Raw genomic sequence first — 14,329 nt, forward strand, 5'->3', positions numbered from 1 at the left:
CATAAAAGTAATGTCCTGGTCCAACCACGTAGATGCCATGGCCAAGAAAGCTTACCAGCGCCTCTACTTCCTCAGGAGGCTAAAGAAATTTGGCATGTCCCCTTTGACACTCACCAATTTTTATCGATGCACCATAGAAAGCATCCTATCTGGATGCATTGTTGGTATGACAACTGATCTGCCCGGGACCACAAGAAACTGCAGAGAGTTATTGACACATCACGGAAACCAGCCTCCCCTCCGTGGACTCTGTCCATACCTCTCGCTGCCTTGGTGAAGCAGCCAGCACGATCAAAGACCCCACCCACCCAGGTCATTCTCTCTTCTTTTCTCTCCCATCAGGCAGAAGATACAGGACCCTGAGGGCAACCTGAGGACTATTGAAAGTTTCCCTTATACGATGAGATGGACTCTTGACCTCACAATCTACCTTGTTTGACTTTGCACCTTATTGTCTACCTGCAATGCACTTCCCTGTAGCTGTGACACTTTACTCTGTATTGTGTTATTGTTTTTACCCTGTACTACCTCAATGCACTGTGTAATGAATTGATCTGTACGAATGGTATGCAAGACAAGTTTTTCACTGTACCTCGGTACAAGTGACAATAATAAACCAATACCAACCAATGCCAATACCAATAATGTGGCAGATAGAGGGATTTTATCAAGTGGTTCCTTTAATATCACTAATATTAATTTTTGAGTTTGTATGTCAGTTATGTATTTTATCACCCAGAGGTGGCATCTAGGGAAAAAGAAAACCAAAAAAAATCAAGAAAGGAACAGCAAAAGTGTATCACTGGGATAAAAGAAAGGAGAGTTGAGACAAGGAAATGCCTTGAAAGAAAAGAGGCAAGATAGGCAAAAATAATAAGGAGGTGTAAGGGGAGGTTGGAAAGGCAACAGGGACGTAAGCTGAGTAAATGAAGTTTGAAATGACAGAAAGCTGAGCCACGATTTAGTGTGATTAGCTAAATCATTGCCAAGATTCATTTGCTCTAACTGAAATTGATGCAGAAAATTTGCTCTGTAGGAAGAATCTAAGGTGGCCAGGCATTGGATTTTACAAAGGGAATCTGAGACAGACAGCAAAACTCGAGTAAAATATTCCTAAAGGTTGGCTGAGGGCAACTCTTGTGATTGTAAGTCTAGCAACATTCCTTAAGTGATTGCCAAGTGGAGTAATTATAGAAACCTTCATCAAGTCAACAGCAAGTCTGTTAGCTTTCACCGGTTTTCATCAGTTAGTGAGGATTTATTTTAGTTAAGTATTAGTGTTGAACACACATTGTTCACAACCACGGTGAGCCTCAAAATATCAACTGAGATTTGGGAATGGAATTTGCAAACATTCCTAGACTGAGGTATTCTTGAAATAATCTGTACATGTTTCTGGAATTCTGAAGCAGCATGCTTTTCTCTTTACACTGGAATGGTCTATCAGCATAAACTCTCTGATAAAACTGTTATCAGAAAGTATGTTCATTCCGACTGAAAACAATGTTATCTTGCTTTAGAACATGAATTATGTCTGATAGGGCTGACTGTCTAGGTCTCCTTCATTGAAGTTTGATTGGCTGAGAGTGATTCAGAATGACGACACCAGATCTGAATTTAGCCTTCAGGTAGATAAGGAAGTGGTGATGTTTCTAAACAAGCAGCTTCCTAAAGATGTGCAGCACCACAGACTGTTGCTTAACAGAAGCAAGTTGCAGCACTGCTTTGTTACAGAGAACGAAACAGAAACAAGTGTGTGAGATATATAAGACGCACACACCAGTGAGGATAATTTTTTCCGTCTACCGTATGGATTGGCAAAAAAAAACAAGATTTCCTTTGAGCAAGTTCAAAAAAACCACTTTATTTCACTACAAAAACAAACTAGTGGATGTATTGAATAATTTGCTTTATATGCCACTAAAGACAGGGTCTTTAAGTATATATAAGTTTTTCAGTACTTATTTGGCCTGGGCCTCAGAAATATTCATATGTCATTTGTGTTCTGTGGAACCATACACCTTAAATGGTGATCCTGAGCTCTTAGCACAGATCTACTGAATCAATGTGACCACTGAATGATCCCTAACAGGTGGACACAGCATAAGCAATTCTAAACCACTTATCTCCCCTTTCATATACAAGCTTTGTTGAGGGTCTGAAATATGTTTCCATTACTCCAAGTTCATATCATTGGTATCACTTTAACCTCTGTGTGGTGATCTTAAAATCTAATTTCTATCAGTGATGATCTGGGTTCCTGCAGGGTTCATTCTGAAGAGAAACTTGTAGAGTTCTGGAGATTAAGGGTATGATGGGATATGGGGATAGTGCAGCCATGAACTGGTGAATGGTGGATAGGCTGGAAGGGCTGAATGGCCTCTTCTTGCTCCTCTTTCTTTCATTCTTATGCTCATCTCAAATCCTTTCTCGCAGGTGGCCATTAAATCTGTCCGAAAGGATAAGGTTCAAAAGGAACTAGATCGGATCCATATTCAGCGGGAGATGGAGATCATGTCATCTCTTAACCACTCCAATATCATAAATATTTACGAAGGTGAGCATCATTATGATTATATTTCCAGAATCAAAGGCTGAATATTTAATTAGTAGGCCCTGGTCTGCCATATTATGTCCCAATTTATAAAAGCATCAATATGCTTAGAGCATCAGCATCTGTGTCTCTGGGCTTGAGAGAAAAAAAATGCTGGGAATGGAATGGTAGTCAATTAGCCTCCTATAGAGTCATAGAGCAATACAGCACAGATATAGGCCCTTTGGCCCAACCAGCCCATGCCAACCATGGTGCCCACCCAGCTAGTCCCAATTTCCTGTGTTTGGCCCATATCCCTCTAAGCCCCATCCCTGCATGTACCTATCCATGTGCTTCTTAAATGATACCACTGTACCTGCCTCAACCACTTCGTCTGGCAGTTCATTCCATATACTCACCACCCTCTGCATGTAAAAAACTGCCCCTCATTTCCCTTTTCCTCTCTCACCCTAAATCTATGCCCCCTATTTTGGACTCCTCTACCCTGGGGAAAAGACTGTTACCATCCACTTTATCTATTCCTCTCATAATTTTAAACATTTCTGTAAGGTTGCCCTCCTCCTATGTTCCAAGGAATAATGACCTAGCCTGGCCAACCTCTCCCTATATCTCAGGCCCTCTAGTCCTGGCAACATCCTCATAAATCTCTTCTGCACTCTTTCCAAAACTGTACACAGTACTCCAAGTGTGGCCTCACCAACGACTTATACAACGGCAACATAATGTCCCAACTCCTATACTCGATGCCCTGTCCGATGAAGGCCAGTGTGCTAAATGGCCTTTTCACCACCCTGTCTACCTGTGACACCGCTCTCAACAAACTATTGCCTTGTACTCCTAGGTCCCTCTGTTCCATTACACTCCCTGGTGCCCTACCATTCATAGTACAAGTCCTATGCTGGTTTGACTTTCCAAAATGGATTACCTCACACTTATCTGTATTGAAATCCATTTGCCATTCCTTGGCCCACTTCCCTAACTGATCAAGATCCCCCTGTAATCTACGAAAACCTTCTTCACTATCAACAACACCTCCTAATTTCGTGTCATCCACAAACATACTGATCAAGCCTTGTGCATTCACATACAAATCACTTATATAAATAACGAATAACAAGGGTCCCAACACCGACCCTTGTGGCACACCGCAATTACCGGTCTCCATTCCGAGAAACAACCTTCAACCACTACCCTCTGCTTCCTACCTCTGAGCCAATTTTGAATCCACCTAACTAGTTCTCCCTGGATTCCATGGGACCAAACCTTCCAGACCAGCCTACCATATAGGACCTTGTTGAAGGCTTTGCTAAAATCCAAATAGACAACATCCACTGCCCTACCCTCATCTACCTTTTTGGTTACCTCTTCAAAAAAAAACTCTAAAAGATTCGTCAAGCATGACTTTCCACACACAAAGCCATGCCGACTCCTCCTAATCAGACTCTGTCTATCCAAATGCTGGTAGATCCTGTCCCTCGGAATTCCCTCCAGTAACTTCCCCACCATTGATGTCAGGCTGACTGGCCTGTAGTTCTCTGGCTTATCCTTGCTACCCTTCTTAAACAACTGAATGACAATTCCAGTCTTTGAGAACTTCACCAGTGGCTAATGATGAAGCAACTATCTCCGCAGAGGCCTCCACAATTTCTTCTCTAGCCCCCCACAAAGTCCGAGGGATGCACTAGGTCAGGCCCTAGGGCTTTATCCACCTTAATGCACTGTTGAGGCTGCAAGTACTTCCTCCCTGGTAATACAACTGTCCTCCAAAATGTCTCCATTTGTTTCTCTCATCTCTTGAGCAACCACGATTTTCTCCCCAGTAAACACCGAGGAGAAATATTCGTTAAAAATCCTACCCACCTCCTGCGGCTCAAGACATAGGCGGTCCTGCTGATCTCTCAGCGGACCTACTCTCTCCCTTGCCACCCTTTTACTCTTAAATAAACTCCATTAATTTCCCTAATATATATCCTGGAAGGAAATGCTGGGCGAAGCCAATGATGCTGATCGATCTGCTCATTTTCAGCAACTACCAGCCCTGTAGTGGTCATCTGCATGTGGAATGGACTGGGATTTCCAGGGAAATTCTGGCAGTTCCATGCAGAAGTGTTGCCATATTTCCCCATGTTAGTGCCAACAGGTCTGGCAATATATTGTATGCACATGTGAACATGGCAGTCTTGAACTTGCTAGTCACTGGTTGTTTTGAAGCAACAATGCTCCAAAGTTGAATAGCAGTGGAGCACTGAGTTGTCTCAACTCCATAGCACTAATGCTGCCCAAGAAACCTGTACGAGGTCAAGTCTGGAGCAGGAACAGCATACCCATTCTTTTGAAACAATTGCAATGTAAATGCTATGTACTTCTTATGAACTATTTGAGTTTATTTAAATTTTATAATGATTTGTGCCACCTTAAGTGTTGTAAATTTTTAATAATTTTATTTTTTTCAATTATTTGATTTTTACGAGTTTTTGAATGACTTTGAACAACAGAGATATGTGCTTGAGGTCATGGGGTATGGGTTTGAGTAAGAGCAGGTAACTCAGAGGGAACCTAAGTGAGTCACGTTCCCAGTGCTGGGCCTCTTCTTAAAGTCACACATAACCAGGCTTCAGAAGCACTGTGAAAGCCTGCTTCTGCATGTGCCAGTCCAGCATGAACAAAAATCCCAGAAATGCCACCTAGGTGTGGGTTGCATGTTAGTGGGACTCTCATGTCTTGCACAGCAGGTTCATGGAGAAACCCCAGAACAAAAGCTGCACACTTTGTGACCTCTACTATAAGACCTATTTCTCATTCAAGTTTTATTTTTCAAAGGAATTAAATTGCTGATGCATCCTAGTTCCCATTTACAGTATGTCTAACAGAAGTAGGAAGCAGCAGGATAAAATCAAGATTTATGGTTTAGAATATGGTGTGACTTCCTTTGTGTTGAAATAATTTTTATGTCCCGGTTATAATCTGAACCCTTTGCTGTGCTTGTTGCACATGCCTTTCGAAATAAACATAGCACACATGTTAAAGAACTAGAACATGGTTCTACTTCATATAATTAAAAACACTTGTAATAAAATAAACTGATCCAGATCCAATTATCATTTTGTGTTCTTTTCCACAGTGTTTGAAAATAAGGATAAGATTATCATTGTTATGGACTACTGCAGCAACGGGGAACTGTACGATTATGTAAATGAGCACCACAAACTATCTGAGTCTGAAGCACGTAAAACTTTCAGACAAATTGTCTCTGCAATTCACTACTGTCATAAGGTAAAACAACACCTTTTAACAAGTAATGTGCTCATATACATGCTTAGTAGTAATACCGCTGCCCAGAATATACGAAGGGAGCAGGGGTGAATGAAACTGGCTACAGGTCCTCCCAGGTTACGACAGGGTTCCATTTCTGCAAACTGTTCATAACAAACAGTTTGCAAGTTGGAAATGTGGCTGTGAATTGAGTCCCCACACGGCAGAAGATGCCTGCAGCCCCGCAGCAGCCGGCAAATCCGTACCGCTGGTCTCCCAAACCCTCGTTTGTATGTGCGGACTGTACATAAGTCGGACATTCATAAACTGGGGAGGACCTGTATATAGATCCTATATTTATCCTAGAATCCTTGCAGAATTATTCACTACTAATGATATGTTCTTTTCATGCAGTACACCACATCATAACTCTGCACTCAAATATATAAACACACCTAGGTCTAATATGTTCAGCTATAAATTGGGGCAACTATTAGCACATTGTCATCTTTCAAAATGATGACACAGAGACTGCAGATGCTGAAATCTGGAGCAACAAACAATCTGCTTAAGGATCTCAGTGGGCCGAGCAGCATCTGTGGGAAGAAAGGAATTGTCGATGTTTCGGTTGAAACCTTGTATCAGGAGTGTCCTGAGACAAGGCTTCGGCCCGACACGTCAACAATTCCTTTCCAAAATGATTCCTGATGCATGGCAAATTTGAGAAATAAGGGAGAGAGAAAACAGGGAACTGCACTCTGGTTAGTTTCAAAGCAGTAATAAGAAAAACAATAGAGTCTATTATAAAAGACATGATAACAAGACACTTGGAAAATATCAATGAGATTACCAATGTTGACATGAAGTTATGAAATGGAAATCATGTTTGATAAACTGATTGGTTTTTTTGATGATAAAACAAATAGAATAGATAAGGGTGAATCAGTGGATGAATTGCATTTGGATTTTCAGAAGGCCTTTGTAAAGTCCCACAAAAGAGAATAGTGTGGCAAATTATAGCACATGGGATTGGGGGTAATGTAAGAGCATAGATTGAGAACTGGATGTCAGACAGGGAACACAGAGTAGGAATAAATAGGTCTTTTGCTCTGTAGCAGGTAGTGACTGGGGGAGTTACCACGGGGATCCGTGCATGGCCCCCAGCTATTCACAATGTATAACAATGAAGGAACCAAGTGTAATGTTCCTAAATTTGCTGATAACATGAAACTGGGTGGGATTGTGAGCAGTTAGTGTAATGATATTACAGTGCCAGCAACTTGGGTTCAATTCCCTCTGCTGCCTGTAAGGAGTTTGTATGTTCTCTCCGTGTCTATGTGGGTTTCCTCCGGGTGCTCCAGTTTCCTCCCACATTCCAAAGACATACAGGTTAGGAGCTGTGGGCGTGCTATGTTGGCGCCGGAAGCATGGCGACACTTGCAGGCTGCCCCCAGCACATTCTCAGTAATGCAAAAAGATGCATTTCACTGTGTGTTTCAATGTACATATGACTAATAAATAAATATCTTATCTGATAAGGAGGATGTAAGAAGGTTTCAAGATGATTTAGACAAGTTAAGTGAATGGACAAATACATGGCAGATGCAGCATAAGATGGATAAATGTGAAATTATTCACTTTGGCGGGAAAATAGAAAAATAGATTATTTAAATAGTGATAGCTTGAGAAATGTTGATATGCATAGGGATTTTGAGTGTATTTGTACACCAGTCATTGAAAGCAAACATGCAGGTGCATTGAGCAGCTAGGAAGGCAAACAGTATGTTAGCCTTCTTTGCAAGAGGTTTTGATACAGTAGCAAGGATGTCTTGCTACAATTACACGGGACCTTGGTGAGACCACTCTTGGAGCATCGTGTGAAGTCTCGATCTTATCTAAAAAAAAATGTACTTGACACAGAAGGTGTGTAAGTGAAAGTTTATCAGAGTGACTCATGAGATGGTGGGACACTTCTGGGATGAGAAATTGGATTGACTAGGCCTGTCTTCACTGGAGTTTAGAAGGATGAGCAAAGATCTCATTGAAATGTACAAAATTTCAAGGGTCCAACAAGCTGTTTCCCCTGGCTGGGGGTTTGAGAATGAGAGGATCATAGTTTCAGGATATAGGGTAAGACACTTAAGGCTTAGATCAGGAGAAATTTCTTCACTTACAGGGTGATGAACTTGTGGAATTCTCTACCTCCGCAGTGGAAGACAAATATTTAAAGAGATAGATAGATTTCTAGACAAATAAGGCATTAAGGGGTATGGGAAGAGATTGTTATTTGGACTTTGAGGTAGACAATCAACATGTTTGCATTGAGTGGCAGAGCAGCTCAAGGGGATGAATAACCTAATCCTGCTCTTATTTTTATATGTTCTAAATTCACACCCACAAAAAATCACTATAAAATTGATACACACAGCCTGAAACCAAACAATGTAATTATATCCTCAGCAAAACTTATGCCCTCCAGAAAATATATTTCTTATGTTCTTATGTAAAACACAGAACAGTATCTTGCAGTATGACCATAATTGTACACAGCAGTAAATATAAGGCATAAACATAATGTATATTGATCATAAACATAAATGTGCGTGGTTATAATCAATGCACAGTAAGATATAGTATCATAAACACACACACACACACACACACACACACACACAACCAAAAACACACTGAATAATGCTTAGAATCACAAATACACAAGAAGTGTAAATGTACATTCAATATGGGACACACACAAAAGCATTCAGTAATATGTAAAATAAATTGCACTGGTACATACATAGTAGTGTAAGTTATAAACACAGCAACAAAAATAAATTAAAGATTACCATCCATAATCTGAAAACATCATGATATGACTTAACTTTAACTTTGCCTGCAATCCCCATTAGAATTAATGGAGTCTCAGATCCAGGGCAGTTAACACTTGGCACAGGATCAGAGAGGCATAATGCTGGGGAACTCGGGGCACTCCGACAAGTGTGAGACATAACTTGGTTAAGTGTGAGGTGTTGTACTTTGGTAAGTTAAACTAGGCCTTACACAGTAAATGGTAGGGCCCTGGAAAATGTTGTAGAACAGAGGGACCCAGGGATACAGGTACATAGTTCCCTGAAAGTGGAGACACAGGTAGACAACGTGGTGAAGAGGGTGTTTGGCACACTTGCCTTCATCAGTCTAGGCACTGAGTACAAGAGTTGGGATGTCATGTACAAGACATTGGTGAGACTGCACTTGGAATTCTGTGTGCAGTTCTGGTCACCTGGCCACAGGAAGGATGTAAATAAACTGGAAAGAATGCAGAAAAGATGTTGCAAGAACTGGAGGGCCTGAGTTATAAGGAGAGACTGGATAGGCTCAGACTTTTCTCCCTGGAGCACTGGAGGCTGAGGAGTGACTTCATAGTGGTTTATAAAATCACGAAGGGCATAGATAAGATGAACAGTTGCAGGTAGGGGAGTCTAAAACTAGAAGGCATAAGTTTAAGATGAGAGGGGAAAGATTTAAACGGGACCTGAGGGGCAACTTTTTCACACAGAGGGTGGTGCATATATGGAACGAGCTGCCAGAGGAAGTGGTAGAGGTGGGTACAATTATAGCATTTAAAAGACATTTAGACAGGCACATGGATAGGAAAGGTTTAGTGGGATATGGGCCAAACATGGGAAAATGGGACTAGCACAAGTGGACAACTTGGTCGGCATGGATGAGCTGGGCCAAAGGGCCTGTTTCTGTGCTGTATAACTCTATAACTGGGTGAGATGGTAAACTAAGGACATTGGCTTCGTCGAGTTAGACTAAATTACGAATAAAGCAGAACTACAATGAGAAAAGGAACTCCATGGCACTTTCATCTGTGATAATCTGACAGAAGCAAACTTTTTGTAATGCTCCAATTTTGTAAATCAAATTGACTTGTCATTAACAAAAATAACTCCAAGTTGTGCACGTCCATCTTCCAATGATAGGTCCTAGTGAATGAAATGTCCACAGAGAGTCCAGCAGCAGAGCTGGGCCTTTGAATCTGTCTGTAAATCTGGGACTTCTGCACTTGCATGGACAGAAGACCAGAGTTACTGCTGTTAGAAATCCAGCCCATCACAACCCATTAAGATTCCTTTTCTTCCTTCATTTTCACAAAAGAAAGGGTGGGGCAGCTGTTGGTGATCTTGAGATTGGAGGAGGTAAACTTGGTGGGCTGGGAGCTATCACTCTTGTCCTGCAGACAATGCTGAAAAAGGACCTACCTGTCCCATGCAGTGATTCTCGGCTCCCTTTAGTTCTTGTGTTGCACATGGCCTCACCGACACAGCATCTTCGAATTAATTCTAAAGGTAAAATGTGAGCCTCATTATGATGTGTAAATGATTAACCTCCATCTCTTGGGAGCATGTAGAAGTCAGCATTTTCAGAGCAAGCTTTAATATTTTAACTTTTTCTTCACTAATAGCCCACCGGGCCCAAACTCTTTAAGTGTTAAAACTCCCCTCGTCATCACATTGCAACTTCATTGATTCTGAAGCTTATTTTTGTTCCCATACAGAAAGGAATTGTGCACCGTGACCTGAAACTAGAGAACATTCTCTTGGATGAAAACTTTAATGTGAAGGTTGGAGTTTCATTTTGTCACTATTTTCTTGCTTCTGTATTGTTGATGAAAAACTTATGAGAATAACTTTGTGCATGGACTTGATTGAGACTCCTCTCTCTTCACTGTATTTTTTTTACTTTCAGTTATGGTGCAGTATATAATTCAGAGAAGATGTGCATCACACTGCATAGATCTCTTAGTGGAGGACAATTCATTCTTGTGACTTGGCTGTTTAAGTCAGGCTGCAGAGATGAATGGCCAATATTGTAGTGGAAAAAGTAAAAGGGAAATGGATTCATCTCTTTTTGCTCAAAGTAATTTGAAATTTCAAGTTCTGAAGTTGAATCTTCTGATCAGGAATCAAATTACATGTCAACCACCTACCCTGAACTAAATTAGTGGATTATCACCAGCTGTTCGAGCAAATAATCAGAAATTCTTGCACGTGATTGAGGTTTACACTGCCTCTCCCTGTGAGATTAGTTTCAACGCTAAATATGGTAACAACCACATGAGGAGGAGGGCCATGACATCATATATCCAAAGTGGTCAACAGAAAAACAAAAATCAAATGGCTTAAATGAAAAAAGCAGCTTCTCATCCCACAAAATTGGTGAGTAAATGTTTCCCTGTAATACAGTTGCTGCATCTGAAGCAACAAGTGTAGCTTACACTCTCAGCTGCAAACACGTGGAAATTGTTTGGCTTCTGGAAGGATATGCTAATTCAGTAGCATGTGGCAGCCCAGTTAATGATTTCTTTTCAAGGGACCACCTTTGCAAAATTCTACAAAATTCACGCACAATACTTCGGACCTTGTACTGTGTGCGCTGGTGGGTCTTCCTATCAGCAGATGGAAGGGGAAAGAGACAAGTTGCCGATCATGAGGCAGAGAGGCTTGTGAAGTGCAGATGGCTGGGATATCTGCCAGGGTGAAAGATTAAGACTTTGTGGGGAGGTGAAAGTCACAATGAGCTGCTGGGAGTGAGAACCCTAACACTAACCCTGAAGCTCTCAATATTATCAAGGACCTGACTAGAACAGGTCTGGGGAAGGATGGTTGACAAAAGCCAAGCCCAGCATGGTGGGTAAGTATTTTTCCCAAAAATATAATTGTTAAATTTGAAAATTTATCATGCAGTATTTTCATATATCGTCTTTCACAGTACATCAGAATTACATTTATATGCAAGATTTACATTATATTGGCACAACAATTTTACTTCTAGATAATTTGCATCGTCAAACAGTCTGAGGAAGGTTCTGGCCCTTCAGCATGCAATGGGGTGCAGTGTGCCTTAAGCAGTGGTGTTTCTCCATGGATCCTTTGCAGTAGCTGTATCTCAGCACGTAGTCCTGGACCTTGGAATGTGCCTGTCTGCAACATTCAGTCATGGAAAGCTCCTTACACTGGAGACCATCAATTTTCTGGCAGACCAAATTGCTTCTGGCAGCAGTTAACTTTTGTCTCAGTATGTGTCCCTGGGAACATCCTGTAGAGCACAGAGCACAGTTGTATGGGATGATCCTCGACAAAGACCACTGCATTTCTTTCCAATCTCCTTGGCAAACACACATTCCAGCAGATGGATTAGAGTCTTATTTACAGCCACTACGAGGCCGGCATGTGATTGAGTTGAGTCTCTGGCATGCATGAAGGAGCTGAGAGGGAGAGCCCGTCTCACCACCAACCAACTCAAGTCTTGGTACTTGTTCAAATGTCCTTGTGATGGGGTATTCTGCCAAATGACTTTGACAATCTGCTCAGGGAACTATCTGACAGGATCCACCAATTTCCTTTTTGGTAAGTCCTCCAGGACTTTCTGTGCAGACCACTGCCTGATCTGTGGTCAAAGGTATTCTTCTGCACAAACTTTCTATGGGGGACAGGTGGTACAGCACAGTCTAGCTGGAAGGAGCATTCTGTGCAATATAACTGGACATCCTTCACAACACCAGGGATAGAATCTTAACTGTAGTGTTTGCTTGTGTGGGGTCCACACACAAGGGTAGCCATCAGGATGAGGACTATCTTGGATACATTTTGCTGGCCATTAGTACATTGTGCATCTCTGGACATGATCTATTTTTGATCTCCAATGAAATGGAATAATGGCTCGTGGTGTACAAGAGCAGTACAGCAACATCAAGAACACCTTTAAATATTGAATACTAAATATTGAATATTGAATATTAAATATTGAAAATCTGCCGTAAAGAATTGAATGTTTTTGGCTTGGAGACACAAGAGGCTACAGGTGCTGTAATCTAGAGCTCAAAACAAGCTGCTGGAGGAACTCAGCTGATCAGGCAGCATCGGTGAAGGTAAAGGGATGGTCAACGTTTCAGTTTGAGACCTTGCATCAGGACATTTTGGCTTTTCATTTTTCGTGTTAATGTAAGATACATTAAAACTTGTTTGGAAGATCAAAAGCAAACAACAATTATTGGAAAATATAATACAAGCCACATATAATATAGTTCCAACAAAGAATAAACATTTTATTTAAAACAAAATATGGCTGAATGTTTAGCATATCTCTGTATAATTGGATTTGGAAGAAGATTCAATTTAAATTTGAGTAATCTCTAATTTTCTTCAATGAATTTAATGATTGAATTATGCACAAAAAAAGGTTAGCTTCTAGACTGCACTAAATAATTCAAAAATAGCTAAGTACACAATCCCTTATTTGGCAAGGACTCCAGAACTAAAACAAGTAAGTGGAATTTAAAGAATGCCAATCATGCAAATATTCTTTCTTATTAAAATGCACAATGTGCACCTCACCATTAAGAATTCTTTAGACCACTTGCAAAACATTCTTACTCACGCAGGAATATTTAAATAACTGTCATACACATATGAGAGAGGAATAAGTCTTTTTATAACTTGGCTCTAATATTTTGTGCCATTTTGAATGCTTCTTTGATGTTAAGCAACTACTAACTCACTGATATAAATAAGGTACACTGTTTATGTAAAATAAAATGTAGGCAGGTCAGAATTTTGCAGTTACAATGATGGCAATATTGGCAGTATTCACTCAATGACACTCCAAAACTGACAATTTTTACTGGTGTCTGCATTTATACAGCTAAATACTGAATTCTAGTCGATGGTATCAGTGACATCATGGTCCTCCATATTGTCCGCTGTTAAAATCTTCAAATGGAAAACTTTTTACTGAAAAAAACTACTTAATTAACTATGAAGTAGTCATTGAATTAACTATTTAATTTTTTGCCCTATATTCTAACTATTAACCCCCATCGAAAGCTAATCCTTGTTGAAGTATGTGTAATTTAGCATTATAGGCATATTTCACTGCCGCTGAATACAGGTCTGACTCAAAAAACCTTTTTATCTGTGGATTCCAATTCTTGCAGAATAATTTTCAAAACTCCATTGTTTTAAAAATAATTCGAATTGTTTTTTTTCCAATTTATGGCATTACCATAATCTCATATATATACTATTTTTGCTTTCTGTAAAATGTTTAAAGCCAGTTAAAAATTAGAGCTACTTACTTCATAGTTTGCTGTCTTGAGAATTTTTCAATATGATTGGTTGCTCAGCCTGTTTGATGACAGTGGGATTACTGGAAGCCAATCCTCTAATCCAGATGTCAAAATAAAATTAATATGAGAGAAGGAGAAATTCACACCACAGTAATTGCTAGATACATATGTGAAGCTTTCATCAAAGACAGTAGAGGCTCTGTTTTCAGTTACTGCAAAATTTGGCTCGATGGTTGTTGGAAATATTACAGAATTTTTCACCATGTTGTACTTCAGTGTTATTCAACTCATTTACATTACAGGTATGGAAAAATATGATACTGCTTGGTCAATGTAACATTTGGTTTTACACAAATACACAAGAACAAATTAAAACAGAAACAAAAGTCGGC

At 40.3% G+C, this 14,329-nt stretch overlaps 1 protein-coding gene across 1 annotated transcript in view; it reads left to right on the top strand.

Moving 5' to 3' along the window:
* Positions 1-14,329, top strand: part of LOC127571102 (NUAK family SNF1-like kinase 1) — a 34,810-nt gene that overhangs the window by 13,059 nt on the left and 7,422 nt on the right. The window contains exons 2-4 of the mRNA XM_052017166.1: positions 2,437-2,557; positions 5,676-5,827; positions 10,368-10,433. Of these exons, the coding sequence (XP_051873126.1) occupies positions 2,437-2,557; positions 5,676-5,827; positions 10,368-10,433 (339 nt within the window). The remainder of the gene's footprint in view (positions 1-2,436; positions 2,558-5,675; positions 5,828-10,367; positions 10,434-14,329) is intronic.

This window comes from Pristis pectinata, chromosome 6 (assembly GCF_009764475.1).
Source record: "Pristis pectinata isolate sPriPec2 chromosome 6, sPriPec2.1.pri, whole genome shotgun sequence".
Lineage (NCBI taxonomy): Eukaryota > Metazoa > Chordata > Chondrichthyes > Rhinopristiformes > Pristidae > Pristis > Pristis pectinata.